This window comes from Coregonus clupeaformis, chromosome 8 (assembly GCF_020615455.1).
Source record: "Coregonus clupeaformis isolate EN_2021a chromosome 8, ASM2061545v1, whole genome shotgun sequence".
NCBI classification, from domain to species: Eukaryota; Metazoa; Chordata; class Actinopteri; order Salmoniformes; family Salmonidae; genus Coregonus; species Coregonus clupeaformis.
This window is the reverse complement of record NC_059199.1, coordinates 54,880,256-54,902,693: the sequence shown is the minus strand read 5'-3', so window position 1 is coordinate 54,902,693 and position 22,438 is coordinate 54,880,256. Positions and strand designations below refer to the sequence as shown.

General features: G+C 44.5%; 1 protein-coding gene across 1 annotated transcript in view; it reads left to right on the top strand.

Annotated features, from left to right (window-relative positions):
* Positions 1-22,027, top strand: part of zanl (zonadhesin, like) — a 42,975-nt gene extending 20,948 nt beyond the window's left edge. The window contains exons 30-72 of the mRNA XM_045222281.1: positions 68-176; positions 464-558; positions 785-961; positions 1,259-1,461; positions 1,949-2,090; positions 2,401-2,606; positions 2,926-3,040; positions 3,350-3,458; positions 3,746-3,840; positions 4,061-4,237; positions 4,531-4,639; positions 5,221-5,360; positions 5,671-5,918; positions 6,195-6,372; positions 6,617-6,725; positions 7,013-7,107; positions 7,672-7,883; positions 8,381-8,522; positions 8,829-9,076; positions 9,353-9,530; positions 9,715-9,823; positions 10,111-10,205; positions 10,661-10,837; positions 11,259-11,461; positions 11,718-11,862; positions 12,206-12,303; positions 12,419-12,562; positions 13,114-13,278; positions 13,588-13,715; positions 14,123-14,394; positions 14,703-14,911; positions 15,239-15,383; positions 15,629-15,876; positions 16,083-16,212; positions 16,539-16,740; positions 17,253-17,414; positions 17,754-17,884; positions 18,729-18,931; positions 19,536-19,671; positions 19,828-19,974; positions 20,737-20,830; positions 21,048-21,088; positions 21,562-22,027. Of these exons, the coding sequence (XP_045078216.1) occupies positions 68-176; positions 464-558; positions 785-961; positions 1,259-1,461; positions 1,949-2,090; positions 2,401-2,606; positions 2,926-3,040; positions 3,350-3,458; positions 3,746-3,840; positions 4,061-4,237; positions 4,531-4,639; positions 5,221-5,360; positions 5,671-5,918; positions 6,195-6,372; positions 6,617-6,725; positions 7,013-7,107; positions 7,672-7,883; positions 8,381-8,522; positions 8,829-9,076; positions 9,353-9,530; positions 9,715-9,823; positions 10,111-10,205; positions 10,661-10,837; positions 11,259-11,461; positions 11,718-11,862; positions 12,206-12,303; positions 12,419-12,562; positions 13,114-13,278; positions 13,588-13,715; positions 14,123-14,394; positions 14,703-14,911; positions 15,239-15,383; positions 15,629-15,876; positions 16,083-16,212; positions 16,539-16,740; positions 17,253-17,414; positions 17,754-17,884; positions 18,729-18,931; positions 19,536-19,671; positions 19,828-19,974; positions 20,737-20,830; positions 21,048-21,088; positions 21,562-21,707 (6,617 nt within the window). The 3' untranslated portion in view covers positions 21,708-22,027. The remainder of the gene's footprint in view (positions 1-67; positions 177-463; positions 559-784; positions 962-1,258; positions 1,462-1,948; positions 2,091-2,400; positions 2,607-2,925; positions 3,041-3,349; positions 3,459-3,745; positions 3,841-4,060; positions 4,238-4,530; positions 4,640-5,220; positions 5,361-5,670; positions 5,919-6,194; positions 6,373-6,616; positions 6,726-7,012; positions 7,108-7,671; positions 7,884-8,380; positions 8,523-8,828; positions 9,077-9,352; positions 9,531-9,714; positions 9,824-10,110; positions 10,206-10,660; positions 10,838-11,258; positions 11,462-11,717; positions 11,863-12,205; positions 12,304-12,418; positions 12,563-13,113; positions 13,279-13,587; positions 13,716-14,122; positions 14,395-14,702; positions 14,912-15,238; positions 15,384-15,628; positions 15,877-16,082; positions 16,213-16,538; positions 16,741-17,252; positions 17,415-17,753; positions 17,885-18,728; positions 18,932-19,535; positions 19,672-19,827; positions 19,975-20,736; positions 20,831-21,047; positions 21,089-21,561) is intronic.
* The last annotated feature ends 411 nt before the right edge of the window (positions 22,028-22,438 follow it).

Sequence of the window (22,438 nt, the reverse complement as noted above, 5' to 3'; positions counted from 1 at the left end):
GAATATCAATTTGTATCTTGAATTGACGGCATTAGTAACTGCTTCTGTCTATCCTCTATTCCTGTAGGAAACTTCAACGGTCAACCCGGTGATGACAACATCAAGCCAGATGGTAAACCAGCCGGCAACACCAACGAACTAGGAGAGAGCTGGCAGGTGCCCGACGACCGCCCCGAGTGAGTCACACACACCTGAAACAGACGTGACACACACACTACACACATTCATGTTTCAGTTTCAATGTTTTTCTTTATCTAGCGTTGTTAGGAAGAACTATAGTCTGAACTAAGATACCAGGCTATGTTACATTTAGCCTAGATTCCATTGTTTTTGTATGAATTATGACCTACAGGTCTGACTCCATCGAGGAGATTAAATGTCAATCCTCGACAGTGACGTCTTTGACGTTCATCCCTTCCTTCCATTCTTTCATCAATCCCTCCATGCCTCTCTCTTCTTTCAGCTGTACCCACGGTGGAGGAGAAGAGGAGTGTGATCCCAAGGTTGAGGCAGAAGCTGAGAAACCCACCAGCTGTGGCATGATCACTGACCCCAACGGTGAGACACACACACACACACACACACACACAGAAACACACATACGTGCGCATGCAAACACACACACACATACACGACATTGTCTAGACGTTGATTTAAAAGCAAATGCTCAAACATACTCTCTCTTTCAGAAAAGCTGTTATATACAAATTACTACACACAACGTGTACTGTATATTTCAGTCTCCCCTTCACTAAAACCATTTATTTTTCACATGATGTCCAAGGTATCTTCAAGCCGTGCCACGCAGTGGTTCCCCCCAACATCTACCAGGAGAACTGTGTGTACGACCAGTGTGCTACGGGAGGGGACACGGTGGCTCTGTGTCAGGCTATAGAGAGCTACGCTTATCTGTGTGCCTCGGCTGGAGTTCCCATCGCATGGAGGAACAACACCTTCTGTCGTAAGTCACACACACACACACACACACACATGCATGCACACACACACCTGACTGTGTGTAGCCTAACACACCTGTGCTCCATGTGCTGTAACACACCTGTGTGTCCTCTGAGTGTGTGTATTCAGTGCTCCTTCTCTTGGGAAGCACCAATATTGTGAAAGTGGTGTGCCACAAAGATCAGTCTTAGTACCCCTTAATTTCTCCCCATACATTTCTACCCCTCAGTATTGTAAAACTGATGTGCAATAAAGTTGACTTCCATTATAACCCATCAATAACCTATTCACCTCCCCCCAGCTCTGAAGTGTCCCCCAGGCAGCCACTACGAGCCCTGTGGTAACGCCTGTCCTTCCAGCTGTTCGAACCCTACTTTCAACTCCACCTGTAACCAGCCCTGTGTAGAGGGGTGTGTGTGTGACCCCGGCCTGGTACTCAGTGGTGACAAGTGTGTCCCACCCAGCCAGTGTGGCTGCACCGACAAGGATAACAATTACAGACCGGTAAGGAATGGAGGAACAGAGTTTTATTGTTACTCTCTTAGTAGTCAATAAACTGAACTGAAATTCATGGGAATAACGTTAGCTATAGTCCTAGTCATCATTTCAACCATTTGAAATAGCTTTAGCCTCTGTTTGCAAAAGTACAGCTTAGTACTAGTAAGACTAACTCATATTGCTGTGACTGATTTTACCCTGTACCATGTGAGTACCTTCTTGGTGTTAAATCACTGACTGAGGCTTTAATGCTTTTATTCAAATTCATTTAATCACTTTTCACTGTTTTGGGATCAGTTTGAAAATGGAGAATCACTTTATAATGAACCTCAATTTTCTTCCAAAAGTATCTGAATATCAACTTTGCTCTTAATGGAATGCTGAATGCTTTTGGAGTCATGTGCCTTTCTTAGACTGTGCTTAAAATACGCTGAATTGCATAAATACACCAATCCCTTGATACTGTTCATAAGGATTCATCTTTGTGTTTCAGGTGGGTGACGACTGGTACCTGGAGGGCTGTAAGGAGAAGTGTGTGTGTCTGGGAGGGGGGGTGATACAGTGTCACAACACCACCTGTACTCTGACAGAGAGCTGTGGCCTACAGGACGGAGAGTTGGGATGTTACCCACTGGGTACGATACACACACACACACACACACAGGAGGGAGAGTACGGATGCCAATATCTTTATCATTGTGTGTGTGCCATTTATTTTACTGGGCCATTATGTTGAGGGTAAGATTGAAAAGCGTCTTTGGGTGAAAAGCGCAATACAATTGTTGGGTCTCAGTTTTGTGCACTTGTAGCTTTTGAAATGTGTACGTTTTTATAATACATTTTGTAAATGGGGCTATCAGTCCTCCCTCAAAACATACGTTTTAAACTTCTATGAAAACAAAATATTATGAACTAAAACTAAACTGTACCCTCCTCTACCCACAGAAACAGGAATCTGCACGGTCCAGGGCGACCCTCATTACACCTCTTTTGATAAGAGGGTGCATAACTTCATGGGTTCTTGCTCCTACACCCTCACCAAGCCCTGCAATGAAACCTCTGGGATTCCGTACTTCACCGTTGACACCCAGAACGAGCACCGAGGCAGCAACAAGGTGGTGTCGATGCGTCAAAGCCGTTGTGATCAAAGTGTACGGGATTACCGTCATCCTGGGGAAAGGACGCAAAATACAGGTGAGGAACATTGGAGGTTAGCTACAGATCAACTTAGTTTATTCAGTTATGTTGGCAAAGTGTCAAGATAAGGCCTCACAGTGTGGTCCATAAAATAGACGTTAGACGTTATCGTGGCAAAGTGGGAACAAACTGGGAGCAAATGTTTTGAAATGGAATACTAAAACAGGAATCCATACCCATGAAAATACATGCTCAATAGATAACCATTTATTGTACAATTTGCTAAGTTAACTCCAATTTAAAATGGTTACACTCTCCTCTCATCTCTTCCAGGTCAACGGAACCCTGGTGACCCCTCCTGTGACTCTGACCAATGGGGTGAAGATCTACCTGAGCGGGCAGTTTGTTGTCTTGGAGACGACCTTTGGCCTGAGGGTGAGGTTCGATGGTAACCACCACGCAGACGTCACTCTGCCTTCCCCTCCTACAACGGACTGCTCTGTGGACTCTGTGGTAAGAGATAATCAATCAATGATGATCATCTATAAACATGACAGATAATTGATCATCACTAATAAGGTGATTGAAAGAAACCAGGCACAGCAAGAAAAGCCCTTGGTTCACCCACTTTTATCATATCCCCTTTGTAGTGGGCAGTATATTTATGACGTATTGCCTGAAAATCTCTTTGAATATCAATTTGTATCTTGAATTGACGGCATTAGTAACTGCTTCTGTCTATCCTCTATTCCTGTAGGAAACTTCAACGGTCAACCCGGTGATGACAACATCAAGCCAGATGGTAAACCAGCCGGCAACACCAACGAACTAGGAGAGAGCTGGCAGGTGCCCGACGACCGCCCCGAGTGAGTCACACACACCTGAAACAGACATGACACACACACGACACACATTCATGTTTCAGTTTCAATGTGTTTCTTTATCTAGCGTTGTTAGGAAGAACTATAGTCTGAACTAAGATACCAGGCTATGTTACATTTAGCCTAGATTCCATTGTTTTTGTATGAATTATGACCTACAGGTCTGACTCCATCGAGGAGATTACATTTCAATCCTCGACAGTGACGTCTTTGACGTTCATCCCTTCCTTCCATTCTTTCATCAATCCCTCCATGCCTCTCTCTTCTTTCAGCTGTACCCACGGTGGAGGAGAAGAGGAGTGTGATCCCAAGGTTGAGGCAGAAGCTGAGAAACCCACCAGCTGTGGCATGATCACTGACCCCAACGGTGAGACACACACACACACACACACAGAAACACACATACGTGCGCATGCAAACACACACACACATACACGACATTGTCTAGACGTTGATTTAAAAGCAAATGCTCAAACATACTCTCTCTTTCAGAAAAGCTGTTATATACAAATTACTACACACAACATGTACTGTATATTTCAGTCTCCCCTTCACTAAAACCATTTATTTTTCACATGATGTCCAAGGTATCTTCAAGCCGTGCCACGCAGTGGTTCCCCCCAACATCTACCAGGAGAACTGTGTGTACGACCAGTGTGCTACGGGAGGGGACACGGTGGCTCTGTGTCAGGCTATAGAGAGCTACGCTTATCTGTGTGCCTCGGCTGGAGTTCCCATCGCATGGAGGAACAACACCTTCTGTCGTAAGTCACACACACACACACACACATGCATGCACACACACACCTGACTGTGTGTAGCCTAACACACCTGTGCTCCATGTGCTGTAACACACCTGTGTGTCCTCTGAGTGTGTGTATTCAGTGCTCCTTCTCTTGGGAAGCACCAATATTGTGAAAGTGGTGTGCCACAAAGATCAGTCTTAGTACCCCTTAATTTCTCCCCATACATTTCTACCCCTCAGTATTGTAAAACTGATGTGCAATAAAGTTGACTTCCATTATAACCCATCAATAACCTATTCACCTCCCCCCAGCTCTGAAGTGTCCCCCAGGCAGCCACTACGAGCCCTGTGGTAACGCCTGTCCTTCCAGCTGTTCGAACCCTACTTTCAACTCCACCTGTAACCAGCCCTGTGTAGAGGGGTGTGTGTGTGACCCCGGCCTGGTACTCAGTGGTGACAAGTGTGTCCCACCCAGCCAGTGTGGCTGCACCGACAAGGATAACAATTACAGACCGGTAAGGAATGGAGGAACAGAGTTTTATTGTTACTCTCTTAGTAGTCAATAAACTGAACTGAAATTCATGGGAATAACGTTAGCTATAGTCCTAGTCATCATTTCAACCATTTGAAATAGCTTTAGCCTCTGTTTGCAAAAGTACAGCTTAGTACTAGTAAGACTAACTCATATTGCTGTGACTGGTTTTACCCTGTACCATGTGAGTACATTCTTGGTGTTAAATCACTGACTGAGGCTTTAATGCTTTTATTCAAATTCATTTAATCACTTTTCACTGTTTTGGGATCAGTTTGAAAATGGAGAATCACTTTATAATGAACCTCAATTTTCTTCCAAAAGTATCTGAATATCAACTTTGCTCTTAATGGAATGCTGAATGCTGTTGGAGTCATGTGCCTTTCTTAGACTGTGCTTAAAATACGCTGAATTACATAAATACACCAATCCCTTGATACTGTTCATAAGGATTCATCTTTGTGTTTCAGGTGGGTGACGACTGGTACCTGGAGGGCTGTAAGGAGAAGTGTGTGTGTCTGGGAGGGGGTGATACAGTGTCACAACACCACCTGTACTCTGACAGAGAGCTGTGGCCTACAGGACGGAGAGTTGGGATGTTACCCACTGGGTACGATACACACACACACACACACACAGGAGGGAGAGTACGGATGCCAATATCTTTATCATTGTGTGTGTGCCATTTATTTTACTGGGCCATTATGTTGAGGGTAAGATTGAAAAGCGTCTTTGGGTGAAAAGCGCAATACAATTGTTGGGTCTCAGTTTTGTGCACTTGTAGCTTTTGAAATGTGTACGTTTTTATAATACATTTTGTAAATGGGGCTATCAGTCCTCCCTCAAAACATAAGTTTTAAACTTCTATGAAAACAAAATATTATGAACTAAAACTAAACTGTACCCTCCTCTACCCACAGAAACAGGAATCTGCACGGTCCAGGGCGACCCTCATTACACCTCTTTTGATAAGAGGGTGCATAACTTCATGGGTTCTTGCTCCTACACCCTCACCAAGCCCTGCAATGAAACCTCTGGGATTCCGTACTTCACCGTTGACACCCAGAACGAGCACCGAGGCAGCAACAAGGTGGTGTCGTACGTCAAAGCCGTTGTGATCAAAGTGTACGGGATTACCGTCATCCTGGGGAAAGGACGCAAAATACAGGTGAGGAACATTGGAGGTTAGCTACAGATCAACTTAGTTTATTCAGTTATGTTGGCAAAGTGTCAAGATAAGGCCTCACAGTGTGGTCCATAAAATAGACGTTAGACGTTATCGTGGCAAAGTGGGAACAAACTGGGAGCAAATGTTTTGAAATGGAATACTAAAACGGGAATCCATACCCATGAAAATACATGCTCAATAGATAACCATTTATTGTACAATTTGCTAAGTTAACTCCAATTTAAAATGGTTACACTCTCCTCTCATCTCTTCCAGGTCAACGGAACCCTGGTGACCCCTCCTGTGACTCTGACCAATGGGGTGAAGATCTACCTGAGCGGGCAGTTTGTTGTCTTGGAGACGACCTTTGGCCTGAGGGTGAGGTTCGATGGTAACCACCACGCAGACGTCACTCTGCCTTCCTCCTACAACGGACTGCTCTGTGGACTCTGTGGTAAGAGATAATCAATCAATGATGATCATCTATAAACATGACAGATAATTGATCATCACTAATAAGGTGATTGAAAGAAACCAGGCACAGCAAGAAAAGCCCTTGGTTCACCCACTTTTATCATATCCCCTTTGTAGTGGGCAGTATATTTATGACGTATTGCCTGAAAATCTCTTTGAATATCAATTTGTATCTTGAATTGACGGCATTAGTAACTGCTTCTGTCTATCCTCTATTCCTGTAGGAAACTTCAACGGTCAACCCGGTGATGACAACATCAAGCCAGATGGTAAACCAGCCGGCAACACCAACGAACTAGGAGAGAGCTGGCAGGTGCCCGACGACCGCCCCGAGTGAGTCACACACACCTGAAACAGACATGACACACACACGACACACATTCATGTTTCAGTTTCAATGTGTTTCTTTATCTAGCGTTGTTAGGAAGAACTATAGTCTGAACTAAGATACCAGGCTATGTTACATTTAGCCTAGATTCCATTGTTTTTGTATGAATTATGACCTACAGGTCTGACTCCATCGAGGAGATTACATTTCAATCCTCGACAGTGACGTCTTTGACGTTCATCCCTTCCTTCCATTCTTTCATCAATCCCTCCATGCCTCTCTCTTCTTTCAGCTGTACCCACGGTGGAGGAGAAGAGGAGTGTGATCCCAAGGTTGAGGCAGAAGCTGAGAAACCCACCAGCTGTGGCATGATCACTGACCCCAACGGTGAGACACACACACACACACACACACAGAAACACACATACGTGCGCATGCAAACACACACACACATACACGACATTGTCTAGACGTTGATTTAAAAGCAAATCGCTCAACTCATCTCTCTTTCAGAAAAGCTGTTATATACAAATTACTACACACAACGTGTACTGTATATTTCAGTCTCCCCCTTCACTAAAACCATTTATTTTTCACATGATGTCATCTTCAAATGTTACTGTTGTATCTTCTGGTGATTATCTTGTTCTTGAAATTTCATTAATGGGTGATTAGTATCTGGACTGAGTGCAATCATTGATGAATATTGAGAATCTTAAATGTTCTGTTTATAGATCAGTTTAGTGGTAGGGTGTATTATGTTGGTAGTGTTTCAGTGTGGTACCTCATTCAATCAGGTATCATTTCTTATTGTATCTAAGTTGTTGGTGTTGGGTTATCTTCTTTCAGTAGGAATGATTTGAGTGGTTAGTTGGGTGCAGTATTGTAAAACTGATGTGCAATAAAGTTGACTTCCATTATAACCCATCAATAACCTATTCATTCCCACAGCTCCCCCAGCTCTGAAGTGTCCCCCAGGCAGCCACTACGAGCCCTGTGGTAACGCCTGTCCTTCCAGCTGTTCGAACCCTACTTTCAACTCCACCTGTAACCAGCCCTGTGTAGAGGGGTGTGTGTGTGACCCCGGCCTGGTACTCAGTGGTGACAAGTGTGTCCCACCCAGCCAGTGTGGCTGCACCGACAAGGATAACAATTACAGACCGGTAAGGAATGGAGGAACAGAGTTTTATTGTTACTCTCTTAGTAGTCAGTAAGCTGAAATGAAACTCATGGGAATAACGTTAGCTATAGTCCTAGTCATCATTTCAACCATTTGAAATAGCTTTAGCCTCTGTTTGCAAAAGTACAGCTTAGTACTAGTAAGAATAACTCATATTGCTGTGACTGATTTTACCCTGTACCATGTGAGTACCTTCTTGGTGTTAAATCACTGACTGAGGCTTTAATGCTTTTATTCAAATTCATTTAATCACGTTTCACTGTTTTGGGATCAGTTTGAAAATGGAGAATCACTTTATAATGAACCTCAATTTTCTTCCAAAAGTATCTGAATATCAACTTTGCTCTTAATGGAATGCTGAATGCTGTTGGAGTCATGTGCCTTTCTTAGACTGTGCTTAAAATACGCGGAATTACATAAATACACCAATCCCTTGATACTGTTCATAAGGCTTCAACTTTGTTCATCTTTGTGTTTCAGGTGGGTGACGACTGGTACCTGGAGGGCTGTAAGGAGAAGTGTGTATGTCTGGGAGGGGGGGTGATACAGTGTCACAACACCACCTGTACTCTGACAGAGAGCTGTGGCCTGCAGGACGGAGAGTTGGGATGTTACCCACTGGGTACGATACACACACACACACAGGAGGGAGAGTACGGATGCCAATATCTTTATCATTGTGCGTGTGTCATTTATTTTACTGGGACATTATGTTGAGGGTAAGATTGAAAAGCGTCTTTGGGTGAAAAGCGCGATACAATTGTGGGGTCTCAGTTTTGTGCACTTGTAGCTTTTGAAATGTGTACGTTTTTATAATACATTTTGTAAATGGGGCTATCAGTCCTCCCTCAAAACATAAGTTTTAAACTTCTATGAAAACAAAATATTCTGAACTAAAACTAAACTCTATACCCTCCTCTACCCACAGAAACAGGAATCTGCACGGTCCAGGGCGACCCTCATTACACCTCTTTTGATAAGAGGGTGCATAACTTCATGGGTTCTTGCTCCTACACCCTCACCAAGCCCTGCAATGAAACCTCTGGGATGCCGTACTTCACCGTTGACACCCAGAACGAGCACCGAGGCAGCAACAAGGTGGTGTCGTACATCAAAGCCGTCGTGATCAAAGTGTACGGGATTACCGTCATCCTGGGGAAAGGACGCAAAATACAGGTGAGGAACATTGGAGGTTAGCTACAGATCAACTTAGTTTATTCAGTTATGTTGGCAAAGTGTCAAGATAAGGCCTCACAGTGTGGTCGATAAAATAGACTTTAGACGTTATCGTGGCAAAGTGGGAACAAAGTGGGAGCAAATGTTTTGAAATGGAATACTAAAACGGGAATCCATACCCATGAAAAGACATGCTCAATAGATAACCATTTACTGTACAATTTGCTAAGTTAACTCTAATTTATAATGGTTACTCTCTCCTCTCATCTCTTCCAGGTCAACGGAACCCTGGTGACCCCTCCTGTGACTCTGACCAATGGGGTGAAGATCTACCTAAGCGGGAAGTTTGTTGTCTTGGATACGACCTTTGGCCTGAGGGTGAGGTTCGATGGTAACCACCACGCTGACGTCACTCTGCCTTCCTCCTACAACGGACTGCTCTGTGGACTCTGTGGTAAGAGATAATCAATCAATGATGATCATCTATAAACATGACAGATAATTGATTATCACTAATAAGGTGATTGAAAGAAACCAGGCACAGCAAGAAAAGCCCTGACCCAGCTGGCAGTTTGTATGCACAGTAACCGTTGATGTGTGCAGTAGTAACTGGTTCTGTTTATCCTCTGTTCTTGTAGGAAACTTCAACGGTCAACCCGGTGATGACAACATCAAGCCAGATGGTAAACCAGCCGGCAACACCAACGAACTAGGAGAGAGCTGGCAGGTGCCCGACGACCGCCCCGAGTGAGTCACACACACCTGAAACAGACATGACACACACACGACACACATTCATGTTTCAGTTTCAATGTGTTTCTTTATCTAGCGTTGTTAGGAAGAACTATAGTCTGAACTAAGATACCAGGCTATGTTACATTTAGCCTAGATTCCATTGTTTTTGTATGAATTATGACCTACAGGTCTGACTCCATCGAGGAGATTACATTTCAATCCTCGACAGTGACGTCTTTGACGTTCATCCCTTCCTTCCATTCTTTCATCAATCCCTCCATGCCTCTCTCTTCTTTCAGCTGTACCCACGGTGGAGGAGAAGAGGAGTGTGATCCCAAGGTTGAGGCAGAAGCTGAGAAACCCACCAGCTGTGGCATGATCACTGACCCCAACGGTGAGACTCAAGCACACACACACACACACACAGAAACACACACACACACAGACGCATGGAAGCACAAAGCTGTCGGACAGAAACACAAGACAGAAAATCATAGACTTGCTCAATCCACATACACAATTTCACTCTTTCACAAAACATGTTATATTCATGTTATTAAACACCACTTGTGCTGTATCTTTCAGTCTCCCTTCACTAAAGCCATTTCTCATTTCTGTAGAACATGAAATTATATTTAAACGAAATGAGAGAGTTGTGCCTGAAATGTCAGCTAACTTACTAAGACCATTACTCATTGGCCATTTGTCCTATTTTCTCAGCTGTTTTACAGCATTTGTTTGTCTATTGTGTTATTACATATCATTTTTACTATGTAAAAACTATTTATTGATAATTCCTCACTGTCTCAGCTATATAACACCATTAATCTATCCTCCATTCTCTCTCAGGTATCTTCAAGCCGTGCCACGCAGTGGTTCCCCCCAACATCTACCAGGAGAACTGTGTGTACGACCAGTGTGCTACGGGAGGGGAGACGGTGGCTCTGTGTCAGGCTATAGAGAGCTACGCTGACCTATGTGCCTTGGCTGGAGTTCCCATCGCATGGAGGAACAACACCTTCTGTCGTAAGTCACATACACACACGTGCGCACACACGCACACACATTGAAACACAGGTATGCACGCAAACGCATACACACACACCTTCCCGACTGTGTGTAGTCTAACTAACACACCTGTGCTCCATGTGCTGTAACACACCTGTGAGTCCTTTATGTGTACTGAGTCCTACCTCTCTTGGGTAACACCAATATTGTGAAAGTGGTGTGCTACAAGGATTAGGCTTAGTACCAATTCAAATTCCATGTTCCCTCCGTTCTCCCCCTTTCTTGGGCAGCAGCAACACAGATTATTCACATTGCCCATCAGTAACCCATGTTTTCTCTCTCTCTCTCTCTCTCTCTCTCTCTCTCTCTCTCTCTCTCTCTCTCTCTCTCTCTCTCTCTCTCTCTCTCTCTCTCTCTCTCTCTCCCCCTCTCCCCCCAGCTCTGAAGTGTCTCCCAGGCAGCCACTACGAGCCCTGTGGTAACGCCTGTCCTTCCAGCTGTCAGAACCCTACCTTCAACTCCACCTGTACCCAGCCCTGTGTAGAGGGGTGTGTGTGTGACCCCGGCCTGGTACTCAGTGGTGACAAGTGTGTCCCACCCAGCCAGTGTGGCTGCACCGACAAGGATAACAATTACAGACCGGTAAGAACGGAGGAACCGAGTTATGACTTGACTAGTAAAGTTGACATAGTAGTCAGTACAATGACCTGAGACTTATCTGTTTGCAAAAGTAGAAAAGTAGTGTTTCGTAGAATGTTGTTATGGGTAGATCATGTTGCTCGTGTGGTTGATTGACTAAGTTAATTATATGGTTTATTGACTAACTAAAATGGTTGATTGTAATATGTCTCTGGGACTGTGTCTTATGTCCATATATCTCATTGTTTGTGTGTCCTAGGTGGGAGACAGTTGGTTCACTGAGCTGGACTGTTCAGAGCGTTGTAAGTGTAACCCTGGCAACAACATCGTCTGTGAGCCGTGGCAGTGTAGCCCCGCCCAGGAGTGTAAGGTGTCGGAGGGAGAGCTGGCATGTGTTTCAACAGGTAAATGCCACACCCCCTTTCAGGGCTTTTTCATAGTCTTTGTTTTGTTTATTTTGCTACTGTAAGTGGGACAGAACATGTTTTGGTTTCCCCGATACAGATTTATAGTTCATTATTAGTCCTGAACTAAAAAGCATTCAGAGAATCTCCATTGAACATGCTTCCAAGACCTAGTCCAGGACTAGGCTTAATCTGTGTCCGGAAAACCAGCTCTAAGCATCTTCACTTGTGATTGAAAGTAATGTGACAGTGCCTGTAAATGAAACACACTATCAAGAACTCACTCCAAGAATTCATCACTAACCCAGATATGAATGTCTCTGTTCTCTGTGTCTCTCCCCAGGTTTGGGTGTGTGTCACGTGGCTGGAGATCCTCACTACTACACCTTCGATGGTGTCATGCACACCTTTATGGGCACCTGTACCTATACACTGGTGGAGGTATGTAACCGTCGTCTCCCCACCTCTCTTCCTCTTCCCCTCCATCTCTCCCGATCCCCGTAACACATCTCCTTCCCTCCATCTTCCTCCCCCGTTATCCCTCTCTCTCCCTCAGGTGTGTAACTCCACCAAGGTAACTCCATTCACCATTGTGGCGAAGAACGAGGAGCGCGGCCAACCAGAGGCGTCGTACGTGCGCTCCGTCACGGTCTATCTTCCCAACGCCACCGTCACGCTTCAGAAGAGCAACCGAGTTCTGGTGAGATGGAGATCAAGTTCAAACCTTTATTGTTCGTTTTTGGTGAAAGTAGGCTTATGCCTCAGTCACATCACAGCAAACAGACAGAAAACACAAAACAGAGGGAGGGAGTGAGGGAGGGATCCATTCGAGAGCATGCTTAGAATCACATTTGTCAGAGTACCGAAAAGTAGAAGTTGGACGTTTTAGCTCAATCCTGAGCACAGTTTTCTTTATTTTCTCATAATGTTTTAGTCGGATAGTAGAGTTACCGTTATGGTACGTTTTGATCATTATTAATCTTCTCAATGAAGCTGGCAGGGTAGCTTGGTCGTTGCCGAGGGATCTATGGTGTACTAATACATTCTTTTTTGGGGGTGCTAATGGGGGTGCTAACCCACTTTGTGGAACCGCCCATGGAAGCTGTGATAGCCAAGTTTGAGGAACAACAACCCATATGCCTTATTGGTTATTGATTTCCACTAATCCCCTCTCCTTTACCCCCCCCCCCCCCCCCTCTCTCTCTACCACCCTCCTCCCTCGCTCTCTATTTCTCTCTCTCTCCTCTCCAGTTGGACGGGCGCAGGGTGCGTACTCCTCTGTCCATCGACGTGGCCGGGGCCAGGGTCTTGAGTAGTGGTGTCTACAGTCTACTGGACACTGACTTTGGCCTGAAGGTGAAGTTTGATGGAGTCCACCACTTGGAGATCACCATCCCTGGAGAGTACTTCAACAAGGTACGACTGAGCCCAACTGTAGTAATGCTACTGTATAATAATGCGTATTATACAACTTATAATGATGGTAAAAGTAAGCCACTTTCACACAGTACTTGTCTTGGCCATACTAAAATGCTCAGACCTACATTTTGAAGGGACTTCTAAATGCTTTTCTCTGCCCTTTTCATTCATAGAATTGTTCAAATTCTATTCAAATGTATTTTAGTTAGCTCTTTTTACAGTAATTGACACTGTTTCTTGTACAAACTTACACTCTTATATCTTTCCTCAGTTTCAACTCACACCTCTTTCCCTCCATCTCTCCAGGTGTGTGGTATGTGTGGTAACTACAACATGAATGCCAAAGACGACAACCTGAAGCCAGACGGAAAGCCGGCCAAGGACGTGATCGAACTGGGCAACAGCTGGAAGTCCGAGGGAGACTCAGACCCAGGGTCAGTAACCTCTAATCCTTCACCTTTGACCTTGTACTTTAGGCCAGGAGGCAACCACTAAAGCTTTTTTTGGGCCAGATCATGTGTTACTGTACACCTGAGTGGCCCTGAAACACTGCCATCTGTCTATGTCATTCATATTTTAGATACCTGGATCTTTAATAATATATAAAGCCTTAAGGCAAGCCTGTGTTCAAATAGACCAGGTACATCATTTCACTAGAGTAAACCACTCTGTCTGTACAAGGTTGGCAAAAAACATGTATAATGAAACATTCTAGCAACATTTATTGGTGGTTAATCCTCATGGTCTGGCAGGAGGTTACATTTCTGGACACTCTCTCTCCCTCTTCTCCCTCCCACCATCTAACCCATCCCTCCCTCCATCTCTCCCTCCATCCCTCCAGGTGCTCGCCAGATGAGCGTCCCAGCATCCACCCTAACTGCACGGCAGAAGAAGAGAAACAGTACGAGACCCTGTGTTCTTCTATCATCCTTGGCGACAAGTTCAAGCCCTGCCACTCTTTCCTGCCCCCGGAGGCCTTCCTGGGGAACTGCGTGTATGACATGTGTGAATACGACGGCATGCAGGCCACTCTGTGTGATAACGTGGAAGCCTATGCACAGGCCTGTCAGTCAGCTGGGATTACCATCGCCTGGAGAAACAACACATTCTGTCGTAAGTGATGGGGGGAGATGGGAGTTGGGGGAGGGTGGGGTGGGGTGAGAGGGAAGGAGAGAGTATGGGAGGGAGGTTGTGCATATGATGCTATTTAAATGAATAAAAATGGAAGGAAATGAGTTGGCTTTGGAATGTATTTAGTAAAAGAACTACATGTGTAGGCCTATACTGTCGACCAATGATGCCGCAATTACCAGATGAAACCCATCCATAGAGCCAATACTACTGTAACTGTTACTGTACTGTATAAAAAGATAGGATCTTTGATTATCGTCTAACCCCACCCTCTCTCTTTCCCCCTCCAGCCCTGCCATGCACCCCCAATAGCCACTACTCTGACTGCACGCCCCCCTGCCCCCCCACCTGCGCCGACCTGTTCCCCATGTTCTGCCACCTGCCCCCCACCACCTGTGTCGAGGGGTGCCAGTGTGATGCAGGGTTCGTACTCAGCGACGGGAAGTGTGTTCCTCTGGCCAAGTGTGGATGTGTGGACTCCAATGGAGAGTACCATGATGTGAGTGCTTACTGTTTCGTTGACCAATCATACACACTTACACGCACTCTACTTTACCAGTCATACACACCAACTAAACACCGAAAACTTCCTTTCAACTTAAGGTGATTGTCAGATGACAGACATAATTGTACCATAGTTTGCATGATATTCAACTATCAAACAAGTTTGGTTAGAACAATAATCAAAACTCCACCAGTCAGACACAGTTACAACACATTCTCCATAATACCATCCAAACTCCAATAATCGTGACAAGGTTACTTTACATACTGTATAAACAGTCAGCCGTAATCCTAACGTGTGTTCTGTGTGTGTATGTTGCAGATGGGAGACTCGTGGGTGACTGACCACTGTAATGACAAATGTACCTGTAACCTGGGTGGCTCCATCACCTGTTCAGATTTTCAATGTGAGGACGATTCTGTCTGCACTCTGGACAAATACGGAGACCTCTACTGCAAACCTGAGAGTAAGTCCCAACGCTTCTCTCAAAATAGTCCCTGCAACTTTGCCCCCAAATCACTCCCCAACACTGCCATTTCTACCCAAATTATTAGGAGAAGGTTACCATTTGTCAACTATACTCCCTCAATACAAACATTTCTGTCTCTCACTCTCTCTCTCCCCACCTTACTTCATCTCCCTTTCTCTTCCACCCCCCCCCGCCCCACCTCCCTCCCTCCCTCCTCCCCCCACCCCTCTCCCCCTCTCCAGAATTCGACAAGTGCATTATCCACGGCGACCCCCACTACCGTACGTTTGATGGGTTCACCCACCACTTCCAGGGCCCCTACACCTACATGCTGACCGAGGGCCACAACCTCCTCAGCTCACTGGCCTCCCTCCAGGTCAGGGGGAAGAACATCCGTCGCGGTGGCAACAAGAAGATCTCCTACCTGGATGAGGTGTATGTAGATGTCTATGGAGTCAGCATCCGCTTCCAGCAGAAGAAAGTTGTACTGGTGAGTTAAGTTGAAATAACAATGTGTTTACAACATAATCCAACAATGCCAGTTGCCTTTGCGACAGTAATCTAGCTCTAAAACCATGAGACTCTCCTCTTTGTTACCTTCCAGGTCAACTATGACATCACTATGAACAGTTATAACCTCTTGTGTCATCTCTATGAACAGTTATAACCTCTTATGTCCTCTCACTACCTGTGTAGGTGAACGGTGAGCGTGTGGCTCCTCCTCTCAGTCCTATAGACGGCCTGACCATCACAATGAACTCTAAGAACGTCCAGCTGGTCACCGACTTTGGCTTGACGGTCCGCTTCGACGGCAAGATCCACGGAGGTAAGACACACACCGACTTCAGCATTACGGTCCTCATCTAAGGCAAGAACCATAGAGATGAGATGAGAGAGAGAGAGAGATAGAGAGAGAGAGAATACTCTACACCAGTGACTCATTCTGTGTTGCACTGTAGTGGCAGCTGATGTCCATAGGGCAGCAACAAATAGTTATCAGACATCGGCTGGGCTAGGAGAAAAACAGTATGGTCTAGAAAGTTCATTTAATTTACTAAATTGTTTATTTATTGAATTCATAAAATGATTAAATATCTTATTAAGAAGAGCACTGCTTGTACTCATGCAATGCTCTTTCTCCCTCGCTAACAGAGGTGATCCTACCAAGTACATACAGGAACAGGGTGAGAGGTCTGTGTGGGAACTACGACGGATCCTCCAAGAACGAGTACATGAAACCAGACGGAACCGTGACGCGGAACCTTGACGAGTTCGGAGAAAGCTGGAGAGTGACTGACAGGCAGGGGGCGGAGCTAGTGACAGCAGACCTCCCCAAGATGGTGCACCTGCACAGGTGGGAGGGAGTCACTCGATTAAATGTGAACCATAATATGAACAAATCACATTCATTAATTTATTTGTTGGTTCATTCATTCATTCATAATCTTTTATAAACATAACCAACTGAAAAATAGGTTTGTTTAGATGATTGAGTGTAGACAACTAAATATGACTCTCCTTCTCCTTCCTTTATTTTTTTCTCCTTCGCTCTACCTCTTCTTCACCCTCTTCTTCACCCTATTCTCACCCTCTTCTTCTACCTCTTCTTCTACCTCTTCTTCACCCTCTTCTCACCCTCTTCTTCAACCTCTTCTCACCCTCTTCTTCTACCTCTTCTCACCCTCTTCTTCTACCTCTTCTTCTACCTCTTCTTCTACCTCTTCTTCACCCTCTTCTTCTACCTCTTCTTCTACCTCTTCTTCACCCTCTTCTTCTACCTCTTCTTCTACCTCTTCTTCAACCTCTTCTTCTACCTCTTCTTCACCCTCTTCTTCAACCTCTTCTCACCCTCTTCCCTCTCCCTAGGCGTGATGTGGAGACAGACCCAGAGTCTGGCTTTGAGACAGCAGGTTGTACTGACGCTCAGCTGGCTGAGTTGAATGGTAACAAACAGTGTGGAGCCGTATCCGACCCTACAGGACCCTTCGCTGCCTGCCACGCCCAACTACTGCCCAACAGCTTCCAGGAGTGAGTAGAGACTGTGTGTGTGTGTGTGTGCGTGTGCGTGTGTGTGAGAAAGTGTTTGTGTGTTAGTGGGAGTCTACAGGTGGGTATGTTTTGATACTTTTTTCTCAATCAATCAAATGTATTTATAAAGCCCTTTTTACATCAGCAGATGTCACAAAGTGCTATACAGAAACCCAGCCTAAAACCCCAAACAGCAAGCAATGCAGATATATAAATAAAACCCATAACTTTAATTTATATTCTAATTTATATGTTCATACAACAGTGTTCAGATGTGTGTCTGCACTATGCCCTCCACTCACTGTACATCGTGTGTGTGTGTGTGTGTGTGTGTTTTAGGGACTGTGTGTTTGACCTGTGTGCGGATCAGGAAACCGCCTCGCTGCGTTGTGACAGCTTTGAGGTGTACGCCCTGGCATGCCAGGAGGCTGGAGTCAAACTGGGCAAATGGAGACAACAGCTGGGCTGTGGTAAGAAACACACACACAGAAGAAGAGTTGGGATATGCAAAAAACACATGTCCAATTCACACATGCGTATTAATACACACTTGTACAAGTGTGAACTAGGACAAATGTAAGCGCCCACCAAAGTATTATTATTGCACACACTACTATAGAGATGTCATTACACACACACACACACACGCACCTTGTCTCACATAAACACATTACTACAGAGATGTTATTAAACACATACACAAATGAACGCATGCACACGCACACACACACACACAGACACACTCTCAAACGTGTGCACACACACAAACACTCGCAGACACAGACACAAACGAGCACACACAAGCACAAATGCACACACACGCACACACACACACACACTACACTACAGAGATCTTATTGAACACACACACAAATGCACACATGCACCTTGTCACACACACATAAATGCATGTATGCACACGCACACTCACAGACACATAAATGCACACACAAACACACGCATATATACACACATGCACTAATGCACACACACTCAGGTATTACACACACAAATTATTGCACACACACGTACACACACAAAATCTATCCGAAATACAACAAAAATACATTCACTCACTGCTGTGTTCTTAAAAAATGACATTATTTTTTATTCTTCACTAGTAATCCCTAGCAAACTGCCAAACTGATTCTGCCAAATCAGTTTGGCAGTAATACTTATTTTCAACTGTCCTCCTCTCAACACCCCTTATGTGTTTGTTGCTAATCCTGTGTCCTCTCTTCCCCCCTCTCTCTCTCTCCCCCCTCTCCCTCTCTCTTCACTTCCTCCCTCCCCCTCCTCTCTCCTCCCCCTTAGTCCTGAGCTGTGTGGCCAACAGTACCTACTCTGAGTGTATGTCCCCTTGCCCCGCCTCCTGCTCTGACCTGGCCGCGCCCTCCGATTGTGACTTCACTGCCTGTGTTGAGGGGTGCCAGTGTGCCCCCGGTTTCACCATGAGCACAGGCAGCTGTGTGCCTTATAGCGAGTGTGGCTGCAACTACCTGGATAGATACTACCCGGTGAGTTAATACAGTAGAATATAGTAAAAATACAGTAGAATATAGTAAAAATACAGTAGAATATAGTACAAATACAGTAAAACATAGTACAGTAAGTGTAGCTGATCCTACAGTACCTGGACCGGTACTACCAGGTGAGTTAATACAGTAGAATATAGTAAAAATACAGTAGAATATAGTACAAATACAGTAAAACATAGTACAGTAAGTGTAGCTGATCCTACAGTACCTGGACCGGTACTACCAGGTGAGTTAATACAGTAGAATATAGTAAAAATACAGTATAATATAGTACAAATACAGTAAAACATAGTACAGTAAGTGTAGCTGATCCTACAGTACCTGGACCGGTACTACCAGGTGAGTTAATACACAATGAGAGTGTTTCTAAACTCTGAAGGTTACGTGTTCAATGATACCTTACTCCACACGAGGTCAATGTAGTGCAGTCAGTCATCGAGATGAGACACAAAATCTGACGACTCAACTGATTTGAGAACAGCTGTTGCAGTAACATTGTATGGTGTGGTGTGTAGAACTCTCTCTAACCCATTTCGATTTCTCTATCTCTCTCTCTCCATCCCTCCATTCCCTTCCTACCCAGCTCAAGGAGAAGTTTGTGACAGAGGACTGTGCCCTGTCGTGTGAATGTACGGCCTCGGGTGCCGTGTGCCAACCCAAGGGCTGTGCCGACACACACATCTGTACCATTTTCGACTACACGCGTGACTGCTACAAAAGTGAGTGTGTGTGTGTGTGTTTGTGTGTGGCTATTGAACATGCATTCGTGCCCTAGTAGTTGCAATTAGAACAACTTCCTTGTGCAAAATGGACTGCAACGTCTTTGATAATAAACATACCCCTCCTTGTCCCCCCTCCTCGCTCTCTCTTCTAAGTGAGTCCGTGTCTGTCTTCCCCCTGTCTAAATGGCGGTACCTGCTCTGAGTCTAACACTACAGTTGACCCATTCACCTGCCAGTGTAAAGAGGGCTTCGAGGGCAACCAGTGTGAGATCGAGAAGACTGAGACCAGCGGAGGCCTGGGTACGTGATTTACTGGAGCTGATACTGTACTATACTGTATGGGACTGTACTGTATTGTACTATACTGTACTGTATTGTACTATACTGTATGGGACTGTACTGTATTGTACTGTATGGGACTGTACTCTATTGTACTATACTGTACTGTACTGTATGGGACTGTACTCTATTGTACTATACTGTACTGTACTGTACTGTATGGGACTGTACTGTATTGTACTATACTGTACTGTATTGTACTATACTGTATGGGACTGTACTCTATTGTACTATACTGTATTGTACTGTATGGGACTGTACTGTATTGTACTATACTGTACTGTACTGTATGGGACTGTACTCTATTGTACTATACTGTATTGTACTGTATGGGACTGTACTGTATTGTACTATACTGTATGGGACTGTACTCTATTGTACTATACTGTACTGTACTGTATAGGACTGTACTGTATTGTACTATACTGTACTGTATTGTACTATACTGTATGGGACTGTACTGTATTGTACTGTATGGGACTGTACTCTATTGTACTATACTGTACTGTACTGTATGGGACTGTACTCTATTGTACTATACTGTACTGTACTGTACTGTATTGTACTGTATGGGACTGTACTCTATTGTACTATACTGTACTGTACTGTATGGCACTGTACTGTATTGTACTGTACCCGGTAATCATTGTTGGGACATAGCAGTTGTTAGATATAGCATACAGACGTAGCAGTGTTGTAACTGTCTCCTCCTTCATCCCACAGATCAGAACACGATCATTCTCATCGCAGTCCTAGTGCCTCTGGGAATCATCATCATAGCACTGATCTGTGTGTTATGCTACAAATGCTGTCGAAAGTAAGTACTGTACAACAACCACTAAAACACAAAGTCTGTTTATCTTAGAGTAAAGTCTACACTGACAACATGAAATAATCAAAGATCAAGTTGATCATGACAGTTTGCTTTATTATTCAGTATGCAAGACAGAAAAAGCTAATGTCACCTGTCAGTACAGTATTTTGTATTCCAATGTGAATGGATGGTACCTCTCTAAACCATTTTGTGTTTACAGGAACAAAAAAAAGACGTGTGATTCTGACAGCACAGATTCAAGTAAGTGCCTGTCTCAATCTCACTTAAAACATATATATCAATTTTTACTTTCACTTACACTTACCGGCCGCGACCGGGAGACCCATGGGGCGGCGCACAATTGGCCCAGGGTAGGGGAGGGAATGGCCGGCAGGGATGTAGCTCAGTTGGTAGAGCATGGCGTTTGCAACGCCAGGGTTGTGGGTTCGATTCCCACGGGGGGCCAGTATGAAAAATAAAAATGTATGCACTCACTAACTGTAATTCGCTCTGGATAAGAGCGTCTGCTAAATGACAAAAATGTAATATTATACTACTTAGCTAATATTATCTCAATAAAACCAGACCAAGGATTTAGATGGGAAGGATATAGTAAACATTGAATTCGAATGAGTAGAACGGAGTTCCCCGTTCAGGTCAATGATGCCATAATGGGTGGACTGGCGACCATTTTAAATGAGTCAATTATTTTGAAGCGGATTATTTTGAAACAGGCTATTGGAAGCCAGCTAAAGAGAAAAGCACAAGAAAAACCCCTGTCCCACCAATTCAGCTGATTTATTACAGAGGCAAGTGGACCTTGCCGTGCCATAATTCTATAACCTCAAACCTTACCTTAACCTCACTGAAACTATACTAACTTTAACCTAACCCTTGTTCCTAAACATAAACTTAAACCTAACCTAACCTTCATTCATTTCGACCCCTATGCTTAAACTTCAGTTTTTGTAATTCTATGAAGCCATGATCAGGAGGGAAATTGTGAAATCAATGCTCATACTTTGTGTTCTTCCACTGGATTGCATGACTGGATTGCATGGCAAGTAGTTCTGCCCTCTATCCTTCCCAACTAAACCCTTGATCACCTTGGTGACCTGACCAGGAGAAACTCCTGGACCTAACTAATAATATCTGTCATAAAACAACAAATGAATAATAATAATAAACATTACACCTCTCTCTCTCTCTCTGTCTGTCTTCCCTCTCTTTCCCTCTCTCTTTTTCCTTCTTCACTCTCTCTCTCTTTCTTTCTCCCTCTCTTTCCCTCCCTCGCTCATAATTCTATGAATTTAATTTCGACTAGGCATCCAGTACCGCATGCATCTTAAGGACAGCGACGTCATGTACGAAAACCTGGACAACCAGCATAAGAACGCAAGCGACAACATGACTCCCATGTAGATGAAGAAAAAGAAGAGTGGAGAACAAAAGAGTTTCATATTTACTGGCAAATTAATGTACGGATATCGCACACACACACACACACACACACACACACACACACACACACAGAGACACACACTCACAAACAATGCACACTAATTCAGAACAGTCCGTAACATCAATGTTACATATTTGGCCCAATATTAT